This window comes from Maniola jurtina, chromosome Z, assembly GCF_905333055.1.
Source record: "Maniola jurtina chromosome Z, ilManJurt1.1, whole genome shotgun sequence".
Classification (NCBI taxonomy): Eukaryota; Metazoa; Arthropoda; class Insecta; order Lepidoptera; family Nymphalidae; genus Maniola; species Maniola jurtina.
The window spans coordinates 8,915,262-8,930,962 of NC_060058.1; the positions used below are offsets into that span (position 1 = coordinate 8,915,262).

General features: G+C 36.7%; 1 protein-coding gene and 1 long non-coding RNA gene across 2 annotated transcripts in view; both read left to right on the plus strand.

Annotated features, from left to right (window-relative positions):
* Positions 1-15,701, plus strand: part of LOC123880211 — a 140,015-nt gene that overhangs the window by 40,358 nt on the left and 83,956 nt on the right. The window lies entirely within an intron of this gene.
* Positions 70-12,361, plus strand: LOC123880170. Its single transcript, XM_045928139.1, has 14 exons — positions 70-153; positions 2,618-2,689; positions 3,398-3,551; positions 4,482-4,654; positions 5,221-5,334; positions 5,781-5,981; positions 6,324-6,478; positions 8,057-8,201; positions 8,742-8,893; positions 9,361-9,574; positions 9,931-10,146; positions 10,522-10,689; positions 11,511-11,602; positions 12,188-12,361. The coding sequence occupies exons 2-14, from the start codon at positions 2,626-2,628 to the stop codon at positions 12,293-12,295; spliced, it is 1,956 nt and encodes a 651-aa protein (XP_045784095.1). The 5' UTR covers positions 70-153; positions 2,618-2,625; the 3' UTR covers positions 12,296-12,361.

Consider the following 15,701-nt stretch of genomic DNA (forward strand, 5'->3'; position numbering starts at 1 on the left):
GTAGATACCATCTAGATATAACATTATTTTCTGTTGGTAAGACTTATTTCTTATCAGCTCAATTATTATCATAGTTCATACCTACTAAGCTTTTATTTAATTGCATTCCTTTTCATAAAAGCTAAAGTGCGAATCACATACTCTACCTTTGCTGTAAGTATTTAGGTACAATTTTCATTATTAAAAGCACAAAGTTCTCTTCCATACTTTTCCAACGAAAAAGCCGCGCCTTACCTGGCATATTTTAAAATGGAGGCGAAAAGTTTATTTCAAAGAAAGTTTTTGAGCGAAACACACGCGCACTAACGGTGATTAGATTACGTTAAAAAATAAAAATATATTACAGTGTGCGATGTTCACAGGTAAGATTTTACCGTTGCTCTTCAACATTTTTTAATTTCGTATAGTACTTTACTGAGAAATAATACTGTCCAAAATTATATTATGTATTTAAAATTCATACAATATTAAACAATTACTAGGGGCCAATGTTTGAAAATTTAGTTTTAATTTATTAATCATAGTTATTATTATATCTAATAGGAAGTGTTTTGATGACTTGCTTTGCGATTTTAATTTGTTTTTACTAATAATGTGTAAATAAAAATATTAGGTCCCTTAAAAATATAAATAGCTTTTAAGACAAACGCTATGCGATGTTATCATAATTTATTATATAGGTATATATTTTTTACAATTATTTAGACCAACAACTATTTTTTATTTAATCAATCATATTTTTTAATCAAGTGCGTATCTAAACTTTAAACTGGCTTAAGGTTCCGGAATCATACTTGAAAACGGAGATCATGCTCGTTAAACGTGAATTTTTTTTCACTATAGGTACCTACTGTTTGCTGTCGGGCATTATTTTTGAAGTAGGTTATTCTCATATATTAATTTTGTTTAAACCACGTTTTATCATCTTACACTTTTTCTGCTTTTCCAATAGTGACTTAGTAGTGCAACATTCAATTCGTGTTATTGTTACTTAGGGGGTCATTGTTTCTTAAAAGATAGTTTTTTTCGAAAAACTATTTAAGTTAAGATAAGAGTACCTTTTCAACGAGATACCACTCGAGGGGATGAGCCAAATTTTTTTTAATGTTTAGGAGACCATGAATTTTTTTGACTTAAATATACCCACGGCTAACTCTTATACCACTGTGCATATCAACTTCACGAGTCTATAATCTGTTTTTAAAACGGTTGTGACAGAAGGATGGACAGACGGATATGACGGACTCCAAACTACATACTATAAAATGGAAGGGTTTCTTGTTTTACTTGGGCAAATACTGGGCAAATAGCATCAATATTAATTGCACATATTCTGAAATAGGAGCTGCTCTACCGTACAGTTCATTAATTATCGCATTTCTCCTCGATTCCACTGTCGTAGGAATGTACTGTAAGTATAATATTTAGGTATGCTATCATAATAAAATTATACCTACTCTCGGGCAAGCAGGTTTCCTCACGATGTTTTTCGGGTTTTAATGTTGTTGGATTCCAATAAGTATTAGCGGGAGGCAGTCATCTTAACATTAGTAGTTCACTCTGATATAGGGCAAAATACTTTTTGGGATGGTGGATGATAGGTTGAGATAGTGATGATGGACGATACATATTTTTAACCCCCTGACCCAAAAAAGGGGTGTTATATTAAGTTTGACGTGTATATCTGTGTATCTGTCTGTGGCATCGTAGCTCCTAAACTAATGAACCGATTTTAAATTCATTTTTTTTTGTTTGAAAGGTGGCTTGATCGAGAGTGTTATTAGCTATAATCTAAGAAAATCAGTTCAACTGTTTTCTAGTTACTGTAACCTTCACTTGTCGGGGGTGTTATAAATTTTTAATTTTACACTTGTGTAATTGATTATTTGATTCTCACGAGTATTCAACTAGGTGCTATTTTTATTGCTTCATTTAAGCTTGTAGCATGTAGGTACACCTTATACATGCCAACTTCATTAAGACTCGTCGTAATAGGTTCTAAAATTGTTTTTCTACTAATAGGTAGTCACCCCCTTTACGACACTACTACAAAGTACAATAGTGAGTCATTCGTAACCGAGGGAGGTTGCGTGTACGAATGCACTTCTTCGCCTCCGTCGTAACTAGAACCGCCTGCCCCCACATCACACTTACTAATTGGATTAGTCAGGAAGGAAAGCTTAGCGGTAGAGAGACCTAGCTAAGCTGGTACCTGATACACCGATAGGGCTGTGTTCCATTGTATCTACTAATTTAAATTTTGTTTGTGTGACTCACGATGATAAATGTTTACTCCATTTTTGAACAAAGTTATTATTAAAAATGTAATATTTTATATTATTTATGATATTTTTCTTTGAATTTTACATAACATTTTTAATTTTCTTTACCTACTTGCAGTCATTTGTTGAATTTTCGGAATTCTACTTTATATTTGACTACATTAAATCTTATAAGCAGAGCCTTTTCGAATTCATCACACGCTTATTATTATAATCTAATGAATCTGAAGTATTTGTACAGTATTTTAACACAATGTGAGAATTATTAAATAGTGTATAAAAAATTTGTAAGTCATATAATTGGATCCATTTTAGACATGTTTCGATTGTTTCAGCCCTAAATATGATGTTCTACGGTATCTTCTTCAGTATGTACTTATCCGGATACGTGGTTAGCCTAGATCCAGGTACATGCTTCGTTTATTTTTCTACATCGTAGGATTAGCATAAACTTCGAATCTTTAAAATAATACTATATTACTTTTTATTGCCATATATTTATATTTACTTGCCATATTCTGATGTATTTCTCTAAATCGAAAGAGAGTATAGAGTATCTGCATCCGTTTCTTTTTACTATTGCTAAAAAAGGACAAAAAAATTTAAAGACTTATTATTAATTTTAATTTAAATTTAAAGACTGAATAATTTATCATTATAACCTAATTTTTCTTATCTGACTCATTATATAAACAAATCGTAAAAATCATCTGGAAAAACGTCTATAAGGAACCTAGAACTTGGTTTTCATTTTGTAATTATTCCTTTGAAATAGAAATCTGCAGAATGTTTTATTCAAATAAACTTTTACAATCCCTTTTTAATCGTCAGAATCTACCCCTGGTTTACCGTTTGGGATGCCTTTTCTACCGAGAAAAGCCAGTAAGAAACTCGGTGGTTGCTCTTTTTAAAGATTCAATTTACAATAACGTTGGGACCATATTATTTAAGTATAGTACTGCAGTATTCATACTTGGCGATCAGAATGCGTCGTACATTGGATGTGCGCATTTCTGCGACATACGACCTGTTTATTTAGGTACATATTATTAAATCCGCCAAGGGAAAATAGATTGTAGAGCTCCAAATGAAATTATTTCAATCTTGTTTCGTAGAGGTTGTGGTACTCCGTGCAGTTCGAGGCAGGGACGCCCGGCTGCCATGTGGCCAGGGAAAAGTGTTCTTGGATGGCCCGGACTCGTATGTTCTGTGGTTGAAAAACGACAGAGACTTTCTCTACAGATTTCCCAACGAGGAAGTTGAGAGGAGGTTAGTGAAATTAAGAATTATAAAATTAATTAGTCATAAAATTAACTTTATTTTTGAGTGAAAACTTCTTTAGACGCGTTGGGCGATATTGGGTTGATTTTTGTTAAGATCGCGTCACCGACATGCTAATTTTATTAGCTTTTAGTTATTTAACCTATTAAGGTTCAATTTTAATAGAAGCATATCAAGTATGCTTTCGAATTTCAACAGCAGAAAGCATATTTCGGTAATTTCAGTCTCTCCTAGCAGATCCTCAGTTTTTTCATAGTTAGTTTTGAGTTTCTCCTTCTGTTGGCAGTCCCCAACTCCTTATTAAGTGTCATCATCATCATCTCAACCTCCGGGCCGGTACTAAGTACGGGTATTCTCTCAGAATGAAAAGATTATAGGATATAGTTCACCACGTCGGAAGAGCACGACTCATACTTCACACTCTATTGAAAACCTTATGGAGAACTCTCAAGCATGCAGCTTTCCTCACGATGTTTAAATTCTTTCACCGTTCAAGCATGTGATATTTTTTACTCTGAAAAGTTAGAGGTGCATGCCCGCGTTTGAACTCTCAATCTGCCACACAGGAGGCTAAAGTTTAACCACTAGGCCTTAGAGGTAGGCAGCTTAGGTAGAGTCTTCAGTCTACCTACTACATACATTGCATTATACAGAGAGTTAACTATAACTATTTACTTACTAATATTTTTGGATGGTTGCCTATGACTGCATCCCCTTGGATTTAGGATTTTTAAAATCTATGGTTTTTCCTTGAGACTAAGTTAACTTTGTACGAAACGAAGTATTTCAAATACTATGGCTGTCTCCAGAGTGAAAGCCAAATTAAGCAATAAAAAGACAGCAGGTAGGTTCTAAACCTTTAGCATTTACAATATACCAGCTCATAGTAAAAAAAAGCTTTATTTTGTTTTACCCCAGGGCTGTGAACCGCGATCGAATATTTGGTACGTCGTGTGACGCAGGAGCATGTTACGATGACACCTCTCTCCTTCTGAAGCGCGTGAGTGAGCAGGATAGTGGCATTTATCGATGTAGAGTCCATTATCAAGCCTCCCCCTCGCTGGATTACGTTATTGATGTGAGGTTGGTGGGTAAGTAATAATCCCAAAATCATAAAAAATTTAAAAAATATACACGTAGGTACTCTGCCAAGATTTGCATTGCAACCTCTGCATCGTAAAAAGTTGTGAGATCTCATGTAGTGCTAAAACTTTAATTTGCTTATCGTTGAAACGCCCATTCAATAATTTTGCTATAGGTAAATTAAATAAATCTAATTATTCTGTTGTGTCTGTATTATTATTAATATTTCGTTGTTTATCTAAGTCGATCGATCGTTCCTACCTATTGTTTTACTCGGCTTAGCACTGCCGTGTGCCTAGGATTTTTAATTAAAATATAACGTCTAGGTACTTGGTCTATAAAAGATGAATTATCCACGCTAAGTCTTTACTTACCTACCAGATTTTGAACACTTGTAACTAAAATAAAGGAGAATCGATACAAAAAAAAATTGAATTGCTTGCTGTTTATTCTCAGTAGAATCTAAGTGGACTGTCTTACTAGAATGATCCCAGTTTAAGTTCGGGGAAAAACACTGTTTTTTAGTTACTGCTTTGTTATTGTATAATTTTTTTATACATTATAATTGTTGCAGATTCACCAGGCATACCTAGAATTTTCAATGATGCTGGCAACGAAATTAAAAGAGGCTATATCGGACCTCTCAGCCTCGGTTCAGACCTTACTCTGGTCTGTGAAGTTGATGATGGTACGTACCTACTACGTACAGCTACTCACGATGCGTGGCCTACATAGGCTACCTAGTTTGATTACCTAGTTACGTAGTTGCCTGCGTTGAGTTACCTAGTTGCTCTTTGATTTTCCGGTACGAAAAGTTGCCTCTGTCAATTTTCGGGAAGCAAGCTATCTCTGTACCAAAATAAAAACGTTAAGAATCCTCTGGGAACTCTTTGATTTTCCGGGATAAAAAGTAACCCCTGTTAGCAGTGGATATAATCGGGGCATATGATTTTTATCTACTGCCCATGCTAGCCGAGCTGGCCGTTTCGGGGATATAAGCTAACCTTTCATCATGATTGGTTAAATTTTTGGGCCGTGAAAAGCTAGTAGACAAACAGACAGTCTTACTGTCGCATTTATAATATTAAGTATGGATAATAGATAATAATACAAATACAACAATGCGACTTTCAGATCAACCCGATACGTTGGTATACTGGCGTCGTAACGGTGTAGTGATAGAGCGTGCGCACACCGTCCGCGCAGGCGTGCTTCGTGCCGACGTGCGCGTGCGCAACGCCACCCGCGACGAACTTGACGCGCATTACGAATGCCTTGCCCAAAACGCTGACGTCACTGAGCCTTTGAGCGCTAGTGTCGTGGTCAAAATGTACCGTGAGTACTATTTTCTCTTTAAAGAGTATAATATTAATATCGTACATTGAAAACAAAAATAGCACTATCCAAAAATTTCTGTTCTGAGTTACAGCTATAATAATTATGAGAGTGAAAACAGATCCTTAGTCTAGATCCTCGTCTTGTTAACTTCTATGACTTACGATTGTAGTCTCACTTTATACATTGCAATTTTAAGATCAATGCTAAACGCAAAGCTTATAATCAATAGACATATTGAAAAAAATGAGATTTTGGATAGAGTCACCTTTCAATGTGCGATATCCTATCATCCTAACAGTAGGTACCTACCTAGTAAATTATATTTTTATCATTCAACAGTTCCTCCCCTAAACGTGGAGATCCGCCTTAACAACAATGTAGACTTTGAGGCAGGCCAACCTCGCGTTGTTGACTGTGTGGTGGTGGGATGCGTACCGCCACCTGCTATCACTTGGCACTTGGGCGACACCTTGCTTAGACCGAGTGTGCATAAGGTAAGAAGTAGGTACCAGAAAATAGGTACCTACCAGAAACAACAGCTGTTGTAAGACATATTCAAAATCAAAGCCATTTATTCAAAATACGTAACACTTTGAGCCAATACGCACTATCGACTACTCGACAGCGACTGTAATAATCGTGTAGCCCCGTTGGCCCCATTAGCCGTGACCCATTAACGGGGCCAGCGGGATTAGAATAAAATTATTAAAAATCAGTCCCGTTGTCCCCATTCTCTATTCCTTTTATATAGAAGTCGTAGTGTAAGTGCGCTCGGAGTCGCGCGTAAGTATATATAAATTAAAGATTTATCACGGTTGCAGTTGACTATTACCCTATCCGCGGCAAGAAGTTAATGTAGCGCTCTCTCTGTTACGTAATCCCATACAAATGGTAGAGCGAGATCACGGTAATATTATGTATCAGTATTCCAACTTCATACAAACGGACGAAACGCGAGCTATACCTACGCACCTCGATGTCGGCAGGCGCTCGACACGCAGACAGTCGCGACTGTGCCGCAGTGACGAACGGGCGGTGTTTTGTTTTTCTAACAATAACCGCGCGATTTTTTCGTTGTATGTGAAACCCGATCAAAGAAGCCACAATTTCAGCTCAGAATGTCGGTATTTAAGGTACCGGGACTACAATAAGATTAATTCGCAAATTTTTTGATTGTACCCAGCGATGATTTTGTGGAATATATAGAAAAAATGGAGAAAATATTCCGAACTTCATTTAAAACCAAATATATAAATTGTAAAGTAGCTGTAGGTATCTATAACCAATTAAAAGATATTCATTTTTCTCCATCTTGTCCATGTTTCCCAAAACAATTTTTAATTAAAAGCTTTATACTAGAATGCGGATTTTTTAAACTTTAAAATTTAATAATTCGTAACGTTCGTTTAATTTCCTACGTCTCAGTCGAGGCGCAATTATTTTTCGGTCTCAAATGTATAAGACCGATTTGTTATTCAATCATAAACATGGTTTTTTCATTAAATCTACCAATCAAAAAACAACACGCATTTTTATTGAACATTTCCTATGCAATTCATAAAGTATTTTATTTGTTTATATAAAAAAAGTATATTTACAATCACAAAACTAGATGGAAACACAAAGTAGGCAAGTGTAATTAAACTGCTGGAGGCGGGCAGCCCTACCGCATGTTTACGTACCGCGCAACTGTAGGTATCTTTTTCAAAGAGACGGCCGAGTTAGAATACTGTATAGATAATATTACCGTGGCGAGATAGAGAGCGCTTTACTACTCGTAATTTTATTTCGCGGATAGTGTATAGTCGCCCAGCCGAAAAGTTGACAGTGCGTATTGGGTCTTTTTTTAACCATCAATATTAAATATGCACCTTAGATAAATAATTTAATGTAATTTTAATCATTAATTACGTAATCGACTTACGAGGGTTCCAAACGCACTCTGTTCTGAAAAGAGCCCATTAGAAACTCAGTTCGCATTTAAGGAGTTTTATCTCCAATAACCAATTTTGGCTTTAGACATTGTAGCAGTTAAGTAGAAAATCAATTGATCTCACATTACTCCTCACCAGGAGCTCCATGATGGAAACTATACTGTATCATCTTTAACACTGGCGCCATCTTTACGCGACAGCAAGCACGACCTCGTATGCCGTGCTCATAATTCGCATATACCCTCCTCGGTGTTCGAAGATAAAGTCACCTTAAATGTCGGATGTAAGTCATTAATCTATTATTCCAATATGACAAACACATATTGTGTGAATAAGGTTGTTATTAGAATTAGAAGATGCCTGCTATTTCAACCGCGGAGAGTCGGTTTTTTTTTTAATTTTCTAAGGTAATCTCCGATTTTCTGGCATTGGAAGTAGCCTATCCGTATACGCAAGGCAAGGTATCTCTCTAGCATATACTTGTAGAAAATGATGATGATGATATGAATTCATCTCCGAGGAATTAGGTTTTTAAAATCCCGCGGTAACTTTTCGATTTTCCGAGACAAAGCGTAGTCTATGTCCTTTCCTGGGATGGAAGTTGCAAGCTGTATCAAAGTTAGTTAAACGGATGGGCCGTGAAACGGTAGCAGATAGATAAACACACTTTAGCATTTATAATATTAGTATGGACTAGTATGGGTTACAATCCCATAACAGTCACGCTTTCTTAATTAATTAATTATTATTTTTTTAGTTAAATTAGCAGTCTGTCTTTCAGCGATAACCTGAGTCTAAAGTTAAAAGCATGGTTTTTCTATAGATCGACCGATCTGCCTCACAACTCGAGAGGAAACCGTCGGGGCCATTGTCCAGGAGGCGGAGACGGTGACCTGTACAGTAGAGGCTTCTCCAGATCCATTGCAATTTAGCTGGACCTTCGCTGATTCGAGGACGCTTTACACTAGTGTTAAGGCAAGTTGGCAAAATTGCTATTATTTACTTACTTCAGTGTTTCACTCTGCTTCAGTTCTATTATAGTTTGACGAAATAAAGGAATAAGTCATAAAACACTATATTCTTCTTAATAACCCTACAGCCGCTTTCTTCTTAGGACATTTTCTTACATCTTTTTGGAACATTTTCGTAGTGAGTGCGGCTCTAGTGTAAAAATGGATGCATGCGGGGACATGGCGAGCATACACCTCTTTTTCGTAGACCAAATATGGCATTGTACAATGCCATATCTGGGATGTACGCAGCATGCAATCCATGTACCTACAAGGAACACACCGTCCCTTGTATGTACATAGAATAGTCAAGACGTGTCCCCTCTCTTTATTAACTCTCACTAACAACAAATCACTGTATCACTTAGTGACGCCAGACTAAATTAGTAAAAGAATCTAGTTTTGTAAGTGTAAATCTTTGAAAAATTACAGAAGGTGGCTGGTCACCACAATCGATTCACATCAACACTCACATGGCTCCCGCGCGACAGCGATCTGGGTTTACTTCTGTGTCGGGCTACCAACAATTTTGGGGAACAAAAACGGCCCTGCTCCTTCACCATTGCACCTGGAAGTCCGCCGCATGCCCCTGAGTGCGTTGTTTTACGCTCATACCCACATTCTATTCGAGTACAGTGTCAAAAAGGTAACCATACTTACCTACATATATTTAAATCAAATATGTTTGTTATTTCGAAATAGCTGTCTTAATTAGCTACCAAAGAAAACGCCTATTTTAAATTTTAAATATTATCTTTTCATTGGGGCTAATATGTTTGACAACTAAACCGATATCGTCGAAATTTTCGCACTAACAAAGTTTAAACGAGTTTTTTTAAAAAACAAAAGCAACAAATTACAAATTCTTGTAAGCATTTTATCTTTTTGATTTTCAGGGTGAATAAATAAAAAATATATAGACTCAGTTAGATACCGATATAGTATGAAATGAAAAAAGTGAAAAAAGTGAACATGTAATTAATAAGGATATTTTATTTTTAGGTTGGGACGGTGGAAGACCGCAAACAATCCACTTGGAGCTATTGAACCCCGATGGTACACTTATTCACAATATATCCAACGTGGCTGGTCATTTCCACTTGCCTGATATCGAAGACGACAGAAATTTGACAGCAACTGTTTATGCGAGCAGTTCCAGAGGAAGGAGTGAAACTAAGAATTTACATTTACAGACGATAACACCATTAAGTGCTTCAGGTTAGTTAGTATAAATACTGGTGTAACCTGTGTGGTGTTACCTATTTTATGTACAAAGCATAGGCACTGATTGTATGTGATTTAATGAATCAAATTTTTCGTAAACACATTTTTTTTTGTATAATATAACCGCAAATTCACGTTTTCGGATTTATTCCTTTACTTGTGCTATAAGAGTTATAAGACCTACCTGCCAAATTTCATGATTCTAGGTGACGGTAAGTACCCTATAGGTTTTCTTGACAGACACGACAGACAGACAGACAGCAAAGTGATCCTATAAGAGTTCCGTTTTTCCTTTTGAGGTACCTACAGAAGTCAGAACCCTAAAAAACATGAGTAATATAAAGAATCACATCAGAATTCTAATATCAGCAGTTGCAGAAGACGTGCCTGTTCGGTCGTGGGCGCGTTGGTTGGAGGCATCGGCTGGGCTGGTTGCCCTAACTGCTGCCGTGGCGGCAGCTGCTGTTTGTATTAAACTGCTCAAAGCGAAACGAGACAATCTGGAACTCAATCCTGATTTAGTCCCACGCTCTGATGGTAAGAATACTTTAGAATTTGAAAGAGTAGGTACCTGGTACCAACCTGGTAGGACCTGGCCTGCCCGGCTAGCATGGGCAGTAGATAAAAATTATATCCCCGATTATATCCACTGATTTCTATGACATCAGTGGATATAATCGGGGGATATAATTTTTATCTACTGCACATGCTAGCTGGGCCGATATAGTAACGTACGACAGGTTGTGACATTTTGTAGCACACCATCTTCTCTATTACAGATAAATAAACACTCTCAAAGAGACAAAGTTTTGCGGGTGACAAAGGTGTGCCGGTGGCTGCAAGTTCGTTATTGCGGCTTTATTAAAGTCCGGATTGTTAAAGTCCATATTACTTGGACAGGGTCTGACTTTAATTTCTTATTCTTTATCTTCCTCCGTGTTAAATAAATAGGTGCTGAGAATTTCTTGATAAAAATTCAGAATCTTTGATCTGACCCGACCTCAGCCACAGTCATATATGCCACTACTAGACAAAAGAAGCAAAACAATTTATTATCCCCCCACCCAAAAAGAGGGGTGTTATAAGTTTGACGTGCGTATCTGTGTATCTGTCTGTGGCATCGTAGCGCCTAAACAATGAACCGATTTTAATATAGTTTTTTTTGTTTGAAAGGTGGCTTGATCGAAAGTGTTCTTAGCTATAATCCAAGAAAATCGGTTCAGCCGTTTGAAAGTTATCAGTTTTTTCTAGTTACACGTGTCGGGGGTGTTATAAATTTTTAATTTACACTTGTTTAATTTTTAATAGTAGGTACCTAAACAGAAGCCGTCCTTGAAATATACTGCTTTTGTTCAAAGGTTCGTTCCATCGAGAGCCAGACTTTGCCAGGGAAGAGCGTGTACTGGGAACAACTAACATAACTGTCAACCAGCTGGCTTCATGTCAAAATGTAAGTACCTTAATAGGGAATTTAACAACATAAGGTCGATTAATTTCAATTTAGATCAAGTCTCTATCAGCAGTCCGGAAACCAGTGGTAGAGTCAATTTAAGCACACATAAAATAGGCAGTTACGCGAAATAAATAATATATAAACTTTTTTTTGGAGAGAACCTCCTTTAAGGTTTATAAACAAAAATAAAATGTATACCAACACTCATAATATGTATTATCATGGTCGGTGGTAGAAAATGGTTGCCTACTAGACCAAATGCATTATGAAAATAAATGCCTCGAATATAGATATAGAAGAATTTTTTATTTAAATAACCTTTGACAAATGCTTTTGAATCATCGATTGAATTTACGATTGGTTCGGAATGCCGTTCCTTCCAAAAAGAACCAGCACGAAACTCGGTGGTTGCTCTTTTCAAATAGGTATTTAAGTCATAAATTTTTATGTCATGTGATTGTAATTCCGCGCGTTGCTGGAGCGAGTCAAATTTAATTGTGGAAAGTCTAAAATTTACTGTGAAATTCAATAAATTAATCGATATATGTATTATTTATCTTCATTTTGTGTTAACCGTTTCAGCAATATACACCATCACCTGTACCAGCATGCCGCGTACTCGTCGGATGCGGTGCCCATTCTCCACCTCAGGACTCTTGTCCTACCAGTCAGCACTCCTATTATGTTTAGACACAAAAATAATATAACAGCTGCTTTAATACATGAATTTTTAAGTGACTACTAAATTTAGGCACGGCTAACGGTCCTGTCAAGATTTTATCATAATGTAACAAATAATTAATTTGATAATTTGAATGATCCGAATGATGAACTTCGATTCGAATGATTTTCACACCCCACGCGGGTTTCACCCTTTTGATCGAACCTTTAAGCCTTTTTACAGAAATCTTCACTATTAGAATTAGCTTGATGGCAAGCACATGGATATTTGCTGGAGCCAAGTATGTTGACCATTTATTAGATACTAGAGGATGCCCGCGGCTTCGCCCGCCTGGATTTCGGTTTTTTAAATCCCGCAGGAACTCTTTGATTTTCCGGGATAAAAAGTAGCCTATGTCCTTCCGCGGGATATAGTCCATGTCTGTACCAAATTTCATCAAAATCGGTTCAGCGGTTGGGCCGTGAAAACGTAGCAGACAGACAGACAGACAGACAGACAAACAGACAGACAGACAGACAGACAGACAGACACACAGACACACTTTCGCATTTATAATATTAGTATGGATGATATTTGTTTGATGCTTGAAACAAGCATTTAGGTAAGTGCTTGACAGTGATTGAGCAATTTTACATTTTTGCTGGATGCGACGTTAAAACAGTATTCGAGAAATGAGAAAAATGCCTTTTGCTGGCTCAAGCTGCTTGAGCAAGCAAGACAAAACTACATGCTTGCCATCAAGCCACTTGACCGTCTTGAAGCCCTTAACAGATTGGGTGTGGGTGTCTAGTATTAACTATGTTATCTATGGCAGTGGGCGCTAACTGCTAAGATCCAGTATTTTGTGGACGCCACCGGGGTACCAGAGTGGTCTGTGGCCTAAGGACATCGCTCAGTTATGTAGGTAGTTGACAGCTGCGAAAATGCCTATACTTACTAAAATAAGATGCTAATTTTCCTGTAAAATAAAGTCAGATATATAAATTTAATTCAATGGTTAAAAACTTACGGTGGTACCCTGGAAGGTGTTCCTTTCTTTATTAATTGTTAACATGTGATTCATCTAGTCAAACTAGTCGAATTTCTGTAATTTATTAATATCTATTAAATGATAAAACCAGTGTCTTTGGATAAAACCCAATTCACTTTTAATATGCATGACAACAGCGATTTCGAACTTCTATTATGTTAATTTTAGCTTTTACAGCTTTTGATATCGTTTTAAGATTTACCTCTTCATAAGTAGGTAGGTACTATATGTATTTATAAGTTAAGAATATGTAAGTCAATAAAATATAATCGAAAGTTATTATTGTATAAACTATGTGCAAACATCTTTGTCAGACTGCGGAAATTGTTTGTAGTCATTAATTAGGAGTTAGAACCTAGTCATATAATTACTATGTAAATATCTCCTTTTATTTAAATAAATAACATAAGTACATAAACTTGTTTTTATTATTTACATACGATAGGTACCTATAATGAATCTTTCCTATGTTGAAAGAATTTTTAATTTAATTCCATTTTTTCTTGGTGAATTTCTTAAGCAAGCAATACCCAATTCTCCACAAGCGAAGCTGTCACCTAAACAGATAAGCTAGTATCACTGTAAAACTACCTTCCCACGGTGCGTAATTCCGCGGATTATCACGTACAAGCCGAAGACCACGAACAGCCTCGCACCGCGCACACGGCACCGACGACAACCACGACGTGTCTGCGCTATCACGGACGATACTCTTCCAATGGTGCAGGCTGATCCGCGTCCGTCCGCAATATCACGCACCGTGGGAAGGCGGTATAAACCATTTTGCAAAGATCTTGGGCGGTCGTGCAAAGAAGAGCGGGCTATTAATTGACTTTCACTTTCATGTGCCTACCCTGAATTTTTCTTCATAACTTGAACATACCTACCTTACATCTATAGCTTATTCCTATGTAATTACATAATTTAAGCTATAAGTAATAGTTTCTAAATCGAATCACTGAGTGAATAGAAGCAGGCTATGTATGATATGCAGAATGCGCAGACCGACCAATGCATAGAACGAAATTTTCCACGTTTTACTATGGTATACAAACATAAAAAATCTATAACGGACTCCTAAAAATAAACATCTGTTATACGTAATCTAACAATTGTCGATGCGATTAGCAATTTTTTCTCTTTTAGTTACGTACCTATTTAATATTACGACGTAATATCTGATTCATCATCCGAAGGTCCGACTATATTAATAAAGTCCGCCTTTCGAAACCTAATCGGCGCGAAATTGAAAACGTAAACACTTCCAGCCATTCACGAAAAGTTTTTTATTCTCACGTTTGTTTTAAAAACACTTCATTTGCCAACGTTGAAAAAGCATCCACTATGACTACAGTCTTATTGACTTTGCTTGCTTTTTTATTTGTCTATCTGCCTATTTGTGATACTTACTTACCTACTTCTAATGTGCTGCTACTATAACAACAAATGATTAAAAAAAACCGGGCAAGTGTGATTTGGATTCGCACATGAAAGGTTTCGTACCTACAAGATATGGCAACCAGGGTGGAGACGCCCCGACACCCGCACAGCCCCCGCGCTAACCCGCTACGGGTAAGCGCAGGAGACGTACGGATGTCAGGGCGTGCCCCCTCCTCACACCCCGATTGCCATCTCAACCTGTCGCGTACTAAACCTACAGCCTAAACTATTTGCAGAGTGAGCTGTGAACTGTGGCGCTGGAGTTAGAAACTTGAAACGACAGTAGATTTCTTTTATGATCTAGACACTTATGAAATATTTTTTGGAAATTCCATCCCTAAAGGGGTTAAATACGGGGCGGAAATTTGTATCAAAATCACATCTTTCAAGTTATGTAAGTGCATGCTTCACGCTGAAATTACTGGACGGATTTGAACGCAAGTCGCTACATAGCATACGTCTGACCTATTAGGTCAAGAGGTATACGGAATTCTTTATCCCGAAAATTAGTTATTCATACACTGCAGGTACCTATTAGCTATAATAAAATGAAAACTTCAAAAATGATAAATTCAATAGTGCAATTAATGGTACCTACCTATGGAACCTATGGAACCATAGATATTAGATACCTATGGAAAATAATATGGTTCAAGTGTAGACACTTATTAAACATTTAGGCGAGTACCTAAATACTATATATAATAATGCTATAATATAATATACTAAATACTATAATATAATAATGCTGATTTAAATGCCACGCATTAATTCAAATTGAGGAGCGTGTGGTTTTCATACAATTTGTATACAATTTGTAGGTTTAGTAAATAGGTAAACAAAAGTTGTAGTTTACTTGTATAGGTACATAATATTGCAAGTGACATACCCGAGAGCTGACTTCTACAAGTTACCTACCTATATTAGGTACAAGTGGACGCTTT